The sequence below is a fragment of the Condylura cristata genome, unplaced genomic scaffold, assembly GCF_000260355.1.
Source record: "Condylura cristata isolate star-nosed mole 26May11 unplaced genomic scaffold, ConCri1.0 scaffold00030, whole genome shotgun sequence".
Lineage (NCBI taxonomy): Eukaryota > Metazoa > Chordata > Mammalia > Eulipotyphla > Talpidae > Condylura > Condylura cristata.
Window position 1 is genome coordinate 24,213,729 of NW_004567131.1, and position 16,376 is coordinate 24,230,104.

The window sequence follows — 16,376 nt, forward strand, 5'->3', positions numbered from 1 at the left end:
TGGCAATGAAATCAACAGATGAAGAAACGAGACTTAGCCTTAGCACTTGCAAACGCCGAGGAGATTAAGCCATCTTTCACATCTCCTCAAAGTGTGTTCTAATTTTTCTCTGCATGTCTCAGGCTGGATATAGCCACACACATCTCATCCAACCTTCTGCTTTTTTTTTCGTGGAAAACTGCGAATATACTCCCCTGAAACAAGTTCAAAGAAATTGTGGCCACTCTTGTCTTTGTCAGTGCATAACCTGTTGCCCTAAGGACACTTTAAAATAAAGTCAGCCTCTAAATTGTAATGTTTTATGGGCATATTTGTGTTTTTACGGGAGTGACTGGCTTCGCAGTTTCCTCTATATCTGCGATGATTGATATTTTTTATTTAGCCAACTTTTATTTACCTTGCAAAAATGTTCTGGACCAATGTGATAAATTACAGATATGCAAATTTCTTTGAATGGTGTTGTAAGTGTGTCTAGCTGGAGCTGAATAACTCCTTGCAAGTCAGTCTGTGCGCGCTCAGGACCCCAGGGAGCTGATCAAAGCACCCATTCTCTTTCATCCCCAGTATTCTCCTCCAAACTATTTCGATACAATATGTTTCCATGATGCACTTAATGTGCTAGGGACATAGAACTCATTACACCCTAGCTAGTTCTGCCGACCTCTTTGTTCTGAGGCAGAAAGTCAAAGAAAAAAGGAAAAGCACTGCCAGTTGCCAGCTTTCTGAAATGCTAAAGCATGCGTCATTTTTCACCAGGTCTCGTCTTGATATCCTCAAAAGACAAACTATGAAACCGGCCTCAGCCCTTTCTGGCATTAATTACACTGCTGTCCAGCCGATCTGTTTTTCCTATTATATGCATTTCTCAGCAGGGTTTTTTTTTTTTTTTTTTTGCAAGACAAATGCAGCTGCAAGTTAAACTATGAATGCATTTTTATCACTATGGAAAAATAAGTGAAAAGGCTGCAAAACGCATAACTAAAATTTTTTTTCTATATATATACATAGGCTTCTGGAAGACAGCATATTTAGGAAGGACTTGGGAAGTGTGGTGACTTCTCTAACCCTAAATTCATTAGGAGCCCAAGGCATTTCCAATGCGCCCTCAGTGTTCATGGGAGACACTCATTGTGCAATTTGAAATTCTGCTGTGGTGCCCAGATAAATCTTGGAGGTGAGACCTTTCAAGGCTTCTGTTAAAATTCAGAAATGAAACAGTTTGTGCTACCCCCAACCAGAAGGCTGCTTCCAAGGAATTTCCGTCTAGGATAATAGCACAGAGAATATAACTTCTATTTCATTTCCTCTGTTTCTTGTAGGGTTGATTGGTTGGTGGAAATGGCTGGCAGCCAGTTCTGGGAAAGATTCCAAACCTGACTCCGATTAACCCTCTCTGGTGAAACTCTGCTGGAAACCAACTCACCAGCAATTGCCATTAATCTACTTACTAATTAAGCCAATTCATTTCTAAAGGAGAAAAATTCCTTTCTTTAGCCAAACTGATGGGAGGAAATTTGAAAGAAGCGCCAAACTGTGTAACTGTAATTCAGCCAAGGACTGCTAAAACAAGGTGTTGATATATAGCAGTAGATTTAAAACAAGTTTCTAGGGCAACACTTCTTTGGAGACGGTGGCATATAGTGCATAGTAGATGAAGCTCGAATAATGCTCCACAGCACTATGCCACCCCATGTACTGGTGTGGAAAGTCACACGTCTCTCTCCAATTAAAGCTTGTGCTTTTTACGCACAAATAAATTGCCTCCTTAGCTTCCTTCTGCACCAGAGTACCTCAGCTCTCTGTGACAACTACCATACATACATTTCCTGAGACTTAATGTTTTTCAAAATCTGTAACCCTGAACTTACAAATCTGAAACTGGGATCCAGACAGGGCCTAACTTGGAGTTAGAAGAACAAGTACCGGAGAAGGAGAACATTACACAGAAGAAAGCAGGGCGGCCTTTCAGTTAAATGGTGCCTGTCATTGGCGGAAGAATAGATGTGTGAGTCTTGGTCTTGATCCCTACTGGGCAGCCAAAGAGTTTCCGAACCTAGTACAGAATTGTTTACGACTTTTAAACCCTCTTTCGAGGGGCTTCTCTGTCATGGGGATTAACTAACTGGGGGATGAAGAGGCTGGTAGTGAATTGCACTTCGTGTTATAGAGATACCAAACCGATGCCGAGAGAGGGGGTGAAACAAGTTGAGTGCCTCAAGATTTTTAATTGAAGCTCGTCCCTTCCCAACCGCCTGAGTTTAGGAAGTGCTGGGATGGATCTGGCGACGCTAGGGCGAGCCTGGCTCACCCGCACCAACCAGCAGTTAAGGGCTTAGAAGGAAGCTCACCAACCCGCGCCTCGAGTTTCTCAAGTGCTGCTCCAATTAATGCACGTCATCCACTTATTAGAAATGCCTACAAGACCGTACCGAGCCAGAGAGGCGGCTTTATGACCACTTGGTGTGGGCCATCTCCTGTGGTCCAGCTTGGTGCAGCCGCTCAGTATCCTGCTGGTTAATGAATGCTCTCCTTATCAGTCGTTGGTATCGAGGACTTCAGTGAATGTTTCGCTGCCATTTTCACTAAAAATATGAAAAGATGAACAGATGTGAAATTTGTGTTAATTACTGTACATAAGCCACCCCCCACCCCTCAACCTTGTCTTGAATCCCCCCCAGGCCTACCCCAGCTTGGGGAAACTCTTCCCTGGAGAGAGGAGGCAAAGAGGTGGTGAGCGAGCGCCTCCTTGGCCTTCAAAATAGTACCTCAGCCAATTTTTCTTTTCTGACACAGTTTTCCTGTGGTCCTGGACTATAAGAGATGGTCTTAGGCATGGGTGACTAACTAGTACATCACCTGCTGAGAGTCCCCTTTCTAAAATTAGGGGCCATTGTAAGATAATGAAAAAGAATTGGAGAGGTTGTCCTGGGTTTGGGTCCAGGGACCGAAGATGTAAATGTCCATTTGCTGCTCTGTCTTTCTTCCACATGAGGTAGACAATTGTGAGTGAAAAGGAAAAAAGATCAAAAGAACGGGGAATAGTTCTGAAGTTGGGAAATGGAGCACACCCAAGCTGGACTCCCTGCTCTGTAGGGAGGGGCATTTACCTGGTGTGTAAATTGTGAGGAAAGCGTTGGGGGTCTGAGACAGCGAAGTCACAACATGGGATGTGATGTTCCAGCTTTGAAGGGAAACAAAGGCCCCAGCTAATCCCAGTGAAAGCCAGGGGCGTGAAGAAGGCAACAAAGCATTGCAGCCTGTGGTCACCGGTAGGTGTCAATGTGGACACTTACAGCCCGGGAGTGGGAGAGGGGAACACAGAGCCAGGCTGTCATTCCAAGGCTTAACATGAACAAAGATAAAAACGTGACAACCTCTGCTTTCAATGGTGGGGAGGTTCAAAGTGGAGTGCTTGGGAGTCTATCTGGGTCAAGTCTTTTATCACACAGTTTTCTTTTTCTAGTCAACTATCAACCAGGGATGTTCTGGGGTCCTCTCCCAAGGTAACTTTTCTGACTAAAACAAGAATTCTTCAAACTAATGTCCAATTCCACCCACTGTCTAAGGTGAAGAAATGGAGCTTTTAAATGGCATTTTAAATGGCATTGTCTCCTGTTCCCCATAGGTGCTGCTGGCTGCATTAAGACTTTATGAACTTGACAGCCTACCTTAACTTTTTGGATTAATTTCAACTGCTGTTTTTCACATTTAATAAATAAGATTTCCTTTTAAGAAACTAAGCATACATGCAGCTGGGCATATGGGTTCCATAATTTAGAAAGACTTCACCTGACAAAGAAGTTTCAGTAGTAAAACCCTTTGAGGAGTAAGTATGCCCTTGATTTCAGGCTCTTTATTAGAATTCATCAGACAGAGCAATTACCAAATTATGAATCTCCCCTATAATCTGGGAAAGGTATTTGGGAATCTTCTGCCAATACAAGCTGTTAGCAAAGACTATCTTAGAGGACTAATACATTGAAGAAGAAATTATGTTTATCCTAAGAATTCAGGCATATTGTATTCCTTATATTTGTGATTAACATCAAAAAAGCTAAAAAATCATAATGTCATAAAAATCTGGTTTTCTTTAGTTAATATAAGTCTTCTAAATAATAATAAAAAGGATGTAAATATCCTTAAAAGACTAATGACATTTCACAGGTAATGCAATTTAGAAAGAAACACTTCCATGTTTTCTTTTCCAACAATGTGCATTTTTGTAAACTGCTATAAATTGCAATTCAAAAGCACTGATCTCGCCATCCCCAATCATTTTTTATACTGATCAAATGAATGCAGATACTCCCATTTGGGAGGGGCGACATGACATTTCACTTGGCAGTTCTAAACAGGTCACAGACCTTTCACAGACCCTAAGGCAGTGGGAGGGAGCTCTTTACTAAACCGTGTAACCAAATCAAACCAATGGTTACCCCTTTTCAAAACCATTGGAATGGTTTGCACAATGCTATTCACATAGCAGCACAGAAACTGAAAGGATGGTCATCCAATGGAAATTTCTTTCCTTTTGTTTAAACTTGCAGAGCTCAAAAACTAATACTTGAAGGAAAACAATTACATCTGCTATGATTAAAAAAATGTATAAACAATCAGCGTGCATTTTTATTGGCACGACTAGACATAACAGTAACCATCCATTGGCATGTATATATATGCACATGTACATATGTTTATGTATGTATATTTATTAGAGATGTAGCTTTGTTTGAAACCTTAGGCACAAAGACACAACATGGCTGCCCTGGAGATGACCTATTGCTTTCAAGTTGCTTGAACACATCAGAATTTCCATTGTTAAGGTTGATTAATTGAAACTGATAAGTCACCATGAATAAAGATTGTTTTTCTGTTTAATGTGGTGGGCCTGATTTGGTAAATGCCTCATTCATGTAGCTTTGCAGCACAGCATATGGGCAAGAGTCATTCAGTATCACAAACATATACAATTTATTATGCTTGTATGGGCACAACCAAAAGGCCTTTCTATCTTAATGACATAGTTGCAATGAAAAATTCCATTTAAAGAGTCACTAGTAACTTGAAGTATGATTTTTGTAATTTATTCTCAGGTTTCTATATCTGAGGTTCTGTGAACAGTTTAAAAGGTAACCCACTGAAATACAGTAAAAAACAATTCATATCCAAATTACACATTAGCATTGTCACTGAATACATAGAAAAATTCACCTTAAACCTTAGCGGACATATGGAGAAGAAACACTTTTACCATATGTTGCCACTTTGTGGGCCAAGCTATGAAGTTACCATAAATGTTTCACTGAGATGCCACCAAGGATAGCGCATGTTGTCCAATTTATAAGGAAACACCAAGGAGATTGGTGATAACGTCACCAACTTCTGGATGTCTCTTTGCTCTTATTTAATAAAATCAGAAGACAATAATTAAATATAACTTCGGCAATACCACATGAAAACAGTGGACTTACTAATTTTGCCACAATTTAATTATTGCCAGTTTCCTTTATTTGAAAGTTGATGTCATTTTAAAAATGTTAACTACATTAAAACTGTCATGAATATTTGCCAATAAAGGTAAGGCTTCTATTTTTGGTAATAATATTGTGTAGAAATCAGCCCCCTCTTTTCTTTCATTTAGGCTGTTCATATAATCAGAAGAGAAATAACAAAAAATATATGAAAGAAATGCTAATGAACTAGAGAAATGACTGTATCAAACCATCAAAGAGATAGTTACCATATTCAGCCTTTAATGTCTTATCAAATAAATTTTCTGGTCATTCATGTCCATGAAACAGTTCAAGTTCACCCAACATTTCTCAATTAAATTAGATGGGTAATCTCAGTTCAACTCTTCTGGAGAGTAATAAACCACATTGGTCACAGTTGACCACAGCTCGTATGTGTTCCATAAAGGACTGGATGTCCGTTGGAAAGCTAATCAGTGCATCGTCACTTGTAAAATTCCCTCCTGCATTTTGAAGTGATAATCTGTATCTAATTTTTAAAGAAAAATTTACTCTCCTTTCACTCTTCTGAGGCCAATTTCTTTTCTGGACCTGAATAGAGATCATTGGTGAAACAGTACCAAATAGCTTTGGTATGTGTCTAACAAAAACCCACCTCTTTGTAGAACATAACAAATTATGCAATGTTCACAGATGCGCTTCACATTGTGCCTTTTGTGAGAAAATGAAAGCTCAACTCTATTCCTCACTCCCCTCTGTATGAAAGACTGAGCTCCCAATGCAATCTGTCCTAATCCTAGAGAAAAGTAAATATACTTAATATGGAAGCTTTAGGTAGCTATTTTTAAAAAGATTTTCACTTGGAATTTTGTTCTAGGTAATTTGCACAAGTACGAATTTGAAGTTACAACTATCCTATAAACAAATGAGTGGGGGGGGGCATCTAAGATCACACATTTAACTGCTCTTCTCAATTTTGAGCCTTGGCTATTTAGCAGAAATATTATTTTCATACAATTTCATGTTTGTATTTATAGGTTACCAAAGAAATATAGGAATTTCTTCTATTATAATTTAAAAATACACAGAAAAAAATTTAAATTTTCTTTCTGTACTTTAGATTTTTATTATCCTTTTGACAGAAGAAACTATACAGATAGAAAATCCTGAGCAATAAAGAATGCAGAGAGGCCTCTCAGGCCTGTCCTGCCTCATTGCACGTTCCTGGTATTACTTACACTGACTGGGCTAGGCTTTGCGGATTAGTCTTAGAATATAAATTCCAAGCACTAAGAAGACTCTGTACCTTCATTGTAGGCCTAGCCCAAAGCTTTGCTTATAACAAGTGTTCATAAAGTCTGTACAATGAATGAGTGATAATAGAGAGGTGCGATCTTCATGGTATCCATGATTTTGAGGTTGTCTCCCACAGTGACTCTGGTCTTAGCCATGACACATGCTTTAACTATGGGATAGAAGCAAAGGTAATGCACAGTACTTAAAAAAGAAGGTAGGTAGGGCATAGTGTCTGGACATACATTTGAAGAGTATGATATTCTCCAAGTCATATAGAGTGTTGTGCATCAACATCACTGCAATAAAAAGTAAAACAACGAAGAAGCTTAAAAACGATGGATATGAACAAAATGCATGTTTTGATGCAAGAACAACAATAGCGATGTCACTGTTTAGAAAGTTTCTTAGAATAGATTATAGAAAACCAGATGAAGAGTCTTTGAGCCAGAAATATGAAGACAACTGGTTTAAACATATAGGACATTTTTTGGACAAAAGAGCGCAATGGAGTAGTGAATTTATTATTTGAATATCACATGGATGTGATAAATAAAAATTTAAAAATAGAAAACAAAAAAAAAACTGGGCTAAAGAAGATTAACATTTCTCTGATAAAGAAATTCAAAGCAATGAACCAGGGTGTGACAGGCTAGACTGTATCCCCCAAGATGGTGAAGTCCTAACTCCCAGTCCCTGGAGATATGACCTAGGCTATTTGCAGATGAAGTCATTAGGGATGGCCCTTATCCAAAGTGTCTGTACTCATAAAAGGTAAAGTCTGTACTCATAAAAAGTAAAGTTGGACAGAGAGGGAATAAACCCAGGTACACAACAGAAGAAAAAAAAAGACAATGATAATTAGAAAATTTAGATTAGTGGCATGGGAAAGAAATTGATAGGCACTTAAGAAAAATGATAGAAAAATGAATGTCGAGATGTTATACAAGCATTACTTGAAAATACAGTAGTTGAGGGCCCTCCTTGGTGGTGCAGCAGGTTAAAACACAGCACTATGCAACTATTGAAGACACTGCAGCATGAGTTTGATCCTTGGCCAGAGAGCTGAACCACATGGTCTAACAGAGTTCTCCTGTCTCACCCACTGCTTCCCTCAGCAGTGTTATTTCAGTGGATCTGTCTGTTTTGTTCTCCATTCTGTCTCTTGTAAATCCTGTTACTGCCCCCCCGCCACAAACCATCCCGTACCTCTGGCCTGTGCTCTAGTTCCTGTATGCACAGATAAATAAATCTTCAAAAATAAAGTTTATGCATTATTTAGGCACTAGAACTGGGGTACAGGACAGAGGTGCAGGGGTGGTGAGAGGATTCACCCCAAACAGAGTGGAGAGCACAACAGGCAGATATATAGAAATACATTGCTAAGGGGAGCAGTGGGAAGGCCAGGAGAGGTCTGCTGTGCCATGTGGGTCATCTCTGGGGCAGGGGATTGAACTCACACTGAAGTGGCTGCTGTCAGCTTGCAGTGGTGTGCCTTAACCAGCTGTGCCACCAGGGAGGGCCCATAAATAAATAAATACTTAGAAAAAAAGAAAAAAAAAGAAAGAAGGAAAATATAATAGCTGAGATATTTCAAGAAGAAAATTATAAATCATGAAATTCAATTTGTACTTTGAATATTGAGAAAGATAAAAGCACTAATTGAATATACTGTAGTAAAACAACACACCATCAGAATACAGAAAACGAGGCCTCCGTAGTGGCCAAGGGGTTAAGTCTCAGCATTATCGTGCTATTATTGCTGCTTCCTGAGTTTGATCCCTAGGCAGGAAACTAATCCACAGGGCACAGCAGACCTTTCCTGTCTCTCCTGTTGCTCCCCTCAGCAGTGTATTTCAGTCAATCTGCCTGTTCTGCTCCTACTCTGTCTCTGGTGAATCCTTGTATGCATAAATAAGTAGATTTTGCTTAAAAGGTTAATATCATTGTCTCTTCATGAATTAAACCCCTACTTAACGTTTTGTTACCAACATAAAGACTTGTATAACTTTAATGCCTAACTAGTAACAGGGCAGCAGCAGGGCAACAGAAATTTGGGATGAAATCAGCAGTCACAGGATCCAGACAAACTGCTGGAATCCAACTCACTGCCCAACAGTGGAAAAAGAGTGTATGCCAGAAGCATTCTCATCTTTATACTTTCGAGCTCTAAGTAAAGTATTGGGCATAATTAGGAATGTCTTCCTGGCATTTATTAAATGAAACATTATCTATGTATACGTGAAAGCATGTGTAAGCAGTGGATTATACAAGATAATCTATCAAATTAATGAAGTACATGTTAATGCATATTAATCTTGACTTTCCAATAAACATTTATTTGTATAAATACACTGGAAATAGGTTTACTAAACAACAAAACATCCAAAAAGACCTTTCTGGTTCCAAGTGTCAAAGGGTAACAAAAGGTTTTAAAATTAAAATTCTGACAAACTGTTGTTACTGTTCCTCTATTCTTTAAATCTAAAACCACCTCTTGGATGTTTCTTCTCAGAGAATTATTGACACAATGTAATCTTGGTTTAAATTTGGGTTTCTCCTCTGTTTCAGATATTATTGTTTGAGCTCTCACTTACCCACAAGCCACTTAAAGAATCACTGTTAACTCTGAGGTTTTATCATTGAGATCGTGTCTTTGGGGCTCATTAAGAACCTTTCCTAAGATTACAATGTCAATAGCACCTAATTACTGGACTGTGAGAAAGGTCTTCTTGAGTACATAAAATCTGTGGCTCTGCACAGCAGACAATGGGCAGCTTAGATCCCAAATTTTATCACAGTGAAGTAGCAAACAAATTAATAATGTTACCTGGGCTCTCCTGGGATAATTACTACTGCATAAAAAACTGCTTTGAAATTTTGTGATAGTATTGTACCTCATTTTTTAAATCCCGTGCAATTACAAGGACTTACTTATCAAACTTTCTATGCTTCACTAGTGGTCCTCGGTTGCACTCTTTAGATTTTGGGGGATTAAAATGTGCCACATAACAAGTCATTTTCCATTTTTAGGAAAGATGTGTCACCTCATAAAACATTTTAAAAGTAGACTTGTTTCATTTCACACTTTTCAAAATATATACTGTATATTTTGACACTAATGCTAGAATTTATTCTTATTAATGGCCTGGTAGCAAATTAGTCACTGAAGAACTAATGGAGAGATTAGTTTACTAGTGGTGTGTGCAGTGGATTCAAAGTTTGGTTGCCAGATTTTAACTTGGGAAGCTGGGGGATTATATTATGAACAACTCAGAAGGAGAGGTAACTTGGTACATCACATACATGATGCCATTTAATCCTCCTAACAAAGTCATAGGTGAGGATACCCTCTGAATTCTACATAGCACAGGCAACTGAGATGAAGTCACCTAGTGAGTAAGTGGCTGGAACTGGCATTAGAACAGAAATTTCTCCATTTCCTAAGTCTTTTGTTGGGTCACATTTTCCTCACTGTGTATGGTTGAGAATGGGACATATTGTTCTGTGATCCTTGGGCAAGTTAATATAATCGAGTGGTTACAGACTGGGGTCCAGGCCCACCTTGTCCAGCAGTGACTATACTTATTTGTGGACTAACTCTGGCATTTGTCTAAACTTCTCTGAATCCAGTAGTCTCTTCTGTGGACTGGAATAAAGCAAGAATGCTAACTTCATAAGGCTTTGTGAGTATTAGAGTTAAAAATTAAGACATTTAGAATAGTACATACATCGACTAAATGTTCACTTTACATGATTGTTAAAGTGTCTTGTGGAAACATGAGTGAATCAAGATGTGACACATATGTACAATGGAATATTACTCAACAATCATAAAAGAGAAACTCATGCCTTTTGCAGCAACATGGTTGGAGCTGGAAGGGATTATACTAAGAAAAATAAGTCAGAAAGAGATAGAAGACATGGGTTCACTTAAATGTGGAATATAGAGAAACTGAACACAGGATCAGGAAAAAGATAAAACTTGTGGACAGACAACAGATCAGAGACGTCCAGCAGAGGAAGGGGAGGAAGAGGGGTTGAGACAGGAGAGAGAAGAGACTGGGGACTATGGTGATGGTTCATGGGTGCTATGGTGGTGGGAGAGCGACAGGGACTACATCTGAGGGGAGAAATAAAAAATTAATAATGTAAAAAGTAAATAAATTTAAGAGTATCTTGTGTTCTAGGAAGTATAACCTAAGAACCTCAGTTTGAGGCAACACTGAAGATCCTGTAGCAGGGAAGCTAAATCTTCAATAGGCATTTAAAACATTAATGGGCTCTTTACAGAATTTGATTTAGGGCTGTCAGTAGATGACAGCCCCTTCTCGTGTTAGAGATGTCTGTAAGTCAGACATACTAACCAGGTAGCTGAACACCTCTTTAGTAATATATTTGTGAATTAATGCTTCAAACACTATATTCAATACAATATATTCAAAACACTATATTCAAAACAATATATTCAAGTATTTACTAGAGTCCTGAAAGTAATCTAATAATGGATTTGTGAATTGGAACTTGAAAACACTGACAATGTTGTCAATAATTTCCTAGGGCACTAAGCCTTCCAAGAAACCTGGACCTCTAAATGCCTCAAATGGTTAACACTGAATAGTGCAAATCATTAAAGACCTAGCTTTTAAATGGCAAGATTCATTTATGCCCCAAATTTAATTTGTAGTTCTGCTTTCCTCCTGACACTCATTTATTTGTTTTTACACTTGAAAAATAAAAAAAAATACATATTTTTGTTAAATTAGGATTGAAACTCAACTAGGCGGAAGCGTGAGTTAACTGGTTTATTTCCTCAAACTACCTTCAGTGGGAAGCGGGGCACATCAGCCTTGTATCGGAAAATGAAGTAGAAAAGAAATTTCAGGGTTATGTTCAGAGGCATCAGAGTCACGGATGCAATCTCTGCAATGCAGACTCACAGCAGTGAGCGTTGTGGCATACTAAACAATTGTGGATTCTAAAAAAATTACATCCAATTGTATTAGTAAAGCAAATAGGTGGCACAATCACTTTTATGACAATTTTTAGAACAGCATTCTCAGGGCTGAGGAGAAGGAATGACAGTGTTTGGGATTGCCTTATTTTCTAGGTGGTTATCAAGGTGAATTTATATTATTTCAAATGGACCTTTGAAAAATAGTTTACTCACCTGAGGAAAATCAAGTTGGATGCAAAATGCTCCACTGATTTTGTGGGGGGATGGATGCTGCTGTTAATTAAACTTCAGATAAAATTTCAGGCCAACCACAGGTTCTAAATTCAACAATCTCTATATATTTTAAAAGATTTATCTATTTATGCATACAGAACTGGGGTTTAGGCCAGAGGTGCAGGGGCAGTGAGAGGACTCACCAGAGACAGAGTGGGGAGCAGAACAGGCAGGTGGACGAAGTACACTGCTGAGGGGAGCAGCGGGCAGGTCAGGAGTGGTCTACTGCACCAGGTGGGTCACCTCTGCGGTGGGGATCGAACTCATGCTGAAGTGGCTTTAGCTTCTTAGTGCTGTGCTTTAACCTGCTGCGCCACCAACAATGTTGAGGGCCCACAACAATCTACATTTATGAGATTAAACCATGAGTCTCTCTCTTCTCTTAATGCCTTATGATATTTTAGATATAACTTGCCATGTTGGGATTTCCAACAACTCAACAGATCGGATCACTTAGTTAATGCTAGTGCCTTCAAAGATTTGCAGTTCTTTAAGCAAGTAAATACATGCTTGGAGTCCAGTCTTAGCATTACTATAATCCAAATGCCAGCCTGGGAGGCAGACAGCACCATGAATGATGAAAAACTCTTCTGTGCCCGTAGCAGGCACCTGGGAACAAGAAACTTCCTACAAACAAGCACTACAGAAAAAGTATCTATTTCAAAGGGTCAAGAACAGTGCTCCTCTTTGCTGAAGCTCACTTTAATTACCAAAAAGTTAGATTTAAACATTAGATTTTAGAATTTAGACTCACATTACACACTTCTCCATTACATAAAAAGTCAATATAAGAGTATACATTGAGGGGTCTCCCTGGTGGTGCAGCAGGTTAAAGCACAGCACTAAGAAGCTAAAGCCATTTCAGCATGAGTTCGATCCCCCACCCCGGAGGTGACCCACCTGGCGCAGACTACCTCTCCTGACCTGCCCGCGAAACCCCTCAGCAGTGTACTTCGTCAGTCGGCCTGTTCTGCTCCCCACTCTGTCTCTGGTGAATCCTCTCACCGCCCCTGCACCTCTGGCCTGTACCCCAGTTCTGTATGCATAAATAAATAAATCTTAAAAAAAAGTATATATTGAAACATTCCTAGACACAAAAACAGAGTTTACAAACATTCTGGTATCATCAACAGTAACGACATGCTTTTTTAATTCAATGTGTTCATTAGAACTTATTAATAAGTTTTAAGCAATGAATTTCTTTAAATACACTTACTCACTTTGCCACTCTAGATCATCAACTGGACTACTTATAATGTGGGAAATTTTGAAACAGGTGATAAGTAAGCATTTTTGGTTTTCAAATCTAGGGAAAATGAAGCCCAGCTATTTTCTAAAGACTTGTGGAAATTTATGGACAAATGTATTTCCAAATTCAAGAAAACTCAATTCGAAGCCTGTTATGGACTACTGGGAGGTAACATGTACTAGAAGTTGACCTAGTTTTGTTCTAATTCTTACGTTAGGAAAATGAATTTAACAAGAGCATTGTTTGTTGGCAGTTAAATAAACAGGATTTTAATTAAGACAATTTCAGATTTTGAAGTACGATTAATTGACTTAATCAGTATTCACTATTTAAATGAATTGATCAATATTCAGTGATCAATATTCAGAAATACATATCACATACTTTTATTCAGCACATCTGTGTATTAGTTTTATGAACAGAATGAAATAAATCATGCACTCACCCAGAACACTAAATACCTCAGGGTACTAAAGGAAAGCAAAGCTAATCTAGACTAAATATCTGTTCTGTGCATAAAATTTTATCCAACGAGAAAGACTCTTACATTTTGCCAAAGGTGGAAAGTGCAGCTGTTCATTGATTATGTCCATGTACTTGTGGTCAATCTGTAGGTAATCCAAAATGTTCCATTAGTGAGGGCTGAATAACACTGATTGATAAAATGTTTATAGGGAAAAAACATCTACTTACCATCGAAGGGTTATGTTCACTCCCAGAAGAAGTAGTGTCTGTCAAGTTTGTTTTGGACTGCACAACTAAAGGTTTTGTTTTCTGAAAGACATAAAAGTTACATACTATTTTTTTTTAGGGGAAATAATTATAAAATCAAGTGGATGTAGTCTCTTCTTTAGCTAGTAGTTAACGAACACATGAAAAATATACACTCACTTGCTTAAATATGGCAGAGGAAATTCTTTCCTTCCTGGTGACACAAGGACCTAAGTCTCAGCATTATGAAGCTAGCCACAGCCACTGCAGCATGAGTTTGATCCCCTCCAGGGAGGTGACCCACGTGGCGCAGCAGACCTCTTCTGACCCACCCACTGCTCCCCTCAGCAGTGTATTTCAGTAGAAATCTGCCTGTTTTGCTCCCCAATCTGTTTCTGGTGAATACTCTCCTCCCTCCCCCAAACCTCTGGCCTGCACTTCATCTTTTGTATACATTAATAAATAAAATAAATCTTTAAATAAATAATTAAAAAAACCCCTTCCTTATTAAAAGCAATCTGAGGGAAAATAATTCAAGGAAAATGTATTTTGTGGTGTCTCGTCAAACTCTCCTTAACCTTTTATTATCATTAACCCATTTGGCATTCACTGTTTATGACAGATCAGGGCTTCCCCTGAGCCTCCCAGCACTGGGAAGGCCCTGATCCCCAACTGCTGGATGGTGAAAAACCAAGAGGATCTCTTCTGGGAGTTTAGAAGCAGCAGTTTGCAAACAGAATTGTCACTTGATACTGTATAGTGCAAGGCAAATATGAAGTGAAAGATGACCAGGCGGAAGGATCAAAGCATGTTTACAAAAAGAAGACTGAGGTTCGTGAGGATAAGTGTGAATTGTTCCCTGGGGATAAGTGTGAATTTTTTCCTATCTAGGATTTCTTTCTTATTGGCATTTTATATACGTATAGGTGCATATATATGTGTGTGAACTTTTTCCATCCCCAGCCACACTGACTGCCCTTTTGTTCTCAAGGAACTATTTACAACATAGTAAGTAGTAATTTTGTGCATATATTTTAACCTCTGCTAATGGCATTGATTGTGTGATAGCCTCTTTCATTGATTCTAAGACATAATCTGATATTTTAACATTCCTAAAATTGGTATATATATCTTATAACAAATGAAGTATCACAATATAAATGACATTACTTTTTTTCTTTTATAGACATAAAATCCTGAAACAATGATGAGAACATGCTAGATTCAATGTCAAAAAAGTATACTTTGTGTGTTTCCCACTTCTTTGACTAAGTACTTTGTGCTAAGTGCATAGTACTTTCACTAAGTACTGTTTGCTTCAACATCTGACCATCTTGCTGTTTTCCTAAAAATCTAACACTGCAAAGTACATCATGCGACACAGCATGTTTCTTTCCTAGTTTGCTCAAGGTGGTTCAAGCTAAACCAACTTTTTGCACCAGCAGTTTCAATAGCTCACTAACCTGTTTCTTTCCTCACGCCAGACTTGTCCCTTCACAATGGTATGTGGTCTGTTCAAAGACTCCCAGTTTTACTCAGTAAAACAAATCAAAGTCCTATAACTCTCTTGACTACATTTATTACTATTTTCTTTTTTTCTTTGGCTTTCTGCTCTAGCCACAGTGGATGCTTTGTATCAAATAAGCCAGGTATATATGCTCTACCTTATAGCTTTCCAATGGGCCTTTCCTGTCCAGAAAAATTCATCTTTAGATATCCACATGGCTCTTCTCTTCACCACCTTAAAGTCTTTTGCGAAAATGGTAAGAGAACCCAGTGTTAAATGTATGAGGGCTGGGAATTTTAGTTTAAATGTACTCCATTGTTTCATAACTTCAAACAGTGGGTGTAGGAGAAAATGCCACCCTTACGGCAGGGCTAAAAACTGGGGTCAGGAACAGGTGCTCCACACATGAAAGTGCTTTCCAACTATAACTTGTAGAGAAGATTAGGCAATACACAAGAAAGTGCAGTTGACAACACTGGGCTTCACAGATCTCATCTGTCAAAGTTGAGAAAAGAGTCTATAAGACAGAACTATAAAAAAAACCAAAACTGAAGAATCAGTTAAAGAAAAAGTATCCTGAAGTAAGAAGAATTATATATATATAAAAATGACCTACTATGAACAAAAAGCATTGAACACTATTGTACTTACAGCATAATTGAAGGATGTCTCAGCAAGCATAGCAAACTGGCGGTACAATGTGTGCCTAGTAAACATCTCATTTTTGAGAACATAAAAGCTGAAATAAATAAAAGAAGTAAAATTAAATCTATAGAGACCATAATAATAGGAAACCAATATTGTGTTCATGTAGAGAAGAGCTAGAATTTTCTGTCTAGGAGAAGAGAGCTGTACACCAGTAAAATTTTAAAATATTAATATTACCTCTTTTGTTTAAATTTATGTATTTTCAGC

General features: G+C 38.4%; 1 protein-coding gene across 1 annotated transcript; it reads right to left on the reverse strand.

The window, feature by feature from the left end:
* Positions 1-2,499: 2,499 nt before the first annotated feature.
* LOC105854234 (putative uncharacterized protein encoded by LINC01552) lies at positions 2,500-16,192 on the reverse strand. Its single transcript, XM_012731280.1, has 4 exons — positions 16,113-16,192; positions 13,937-14,017; positions 13,791-13,851; positions 2,500-2,582 (listed from the first exon to the last, which is right to left on the reverse strand). Exons 1-4 carry the CDS (start codon positions 16,176-16,178, stop codon positions 2,515-2,517), a joined length of 276 nt encoding a protein of 91 aa, XP_012586734.1. The 5' UTR covers positions 16,179-16,192; the 3' UTR covers positions 2,500-2,514.
* Positions 16,193-16,376: the final 184 nt, after the last annotated feature.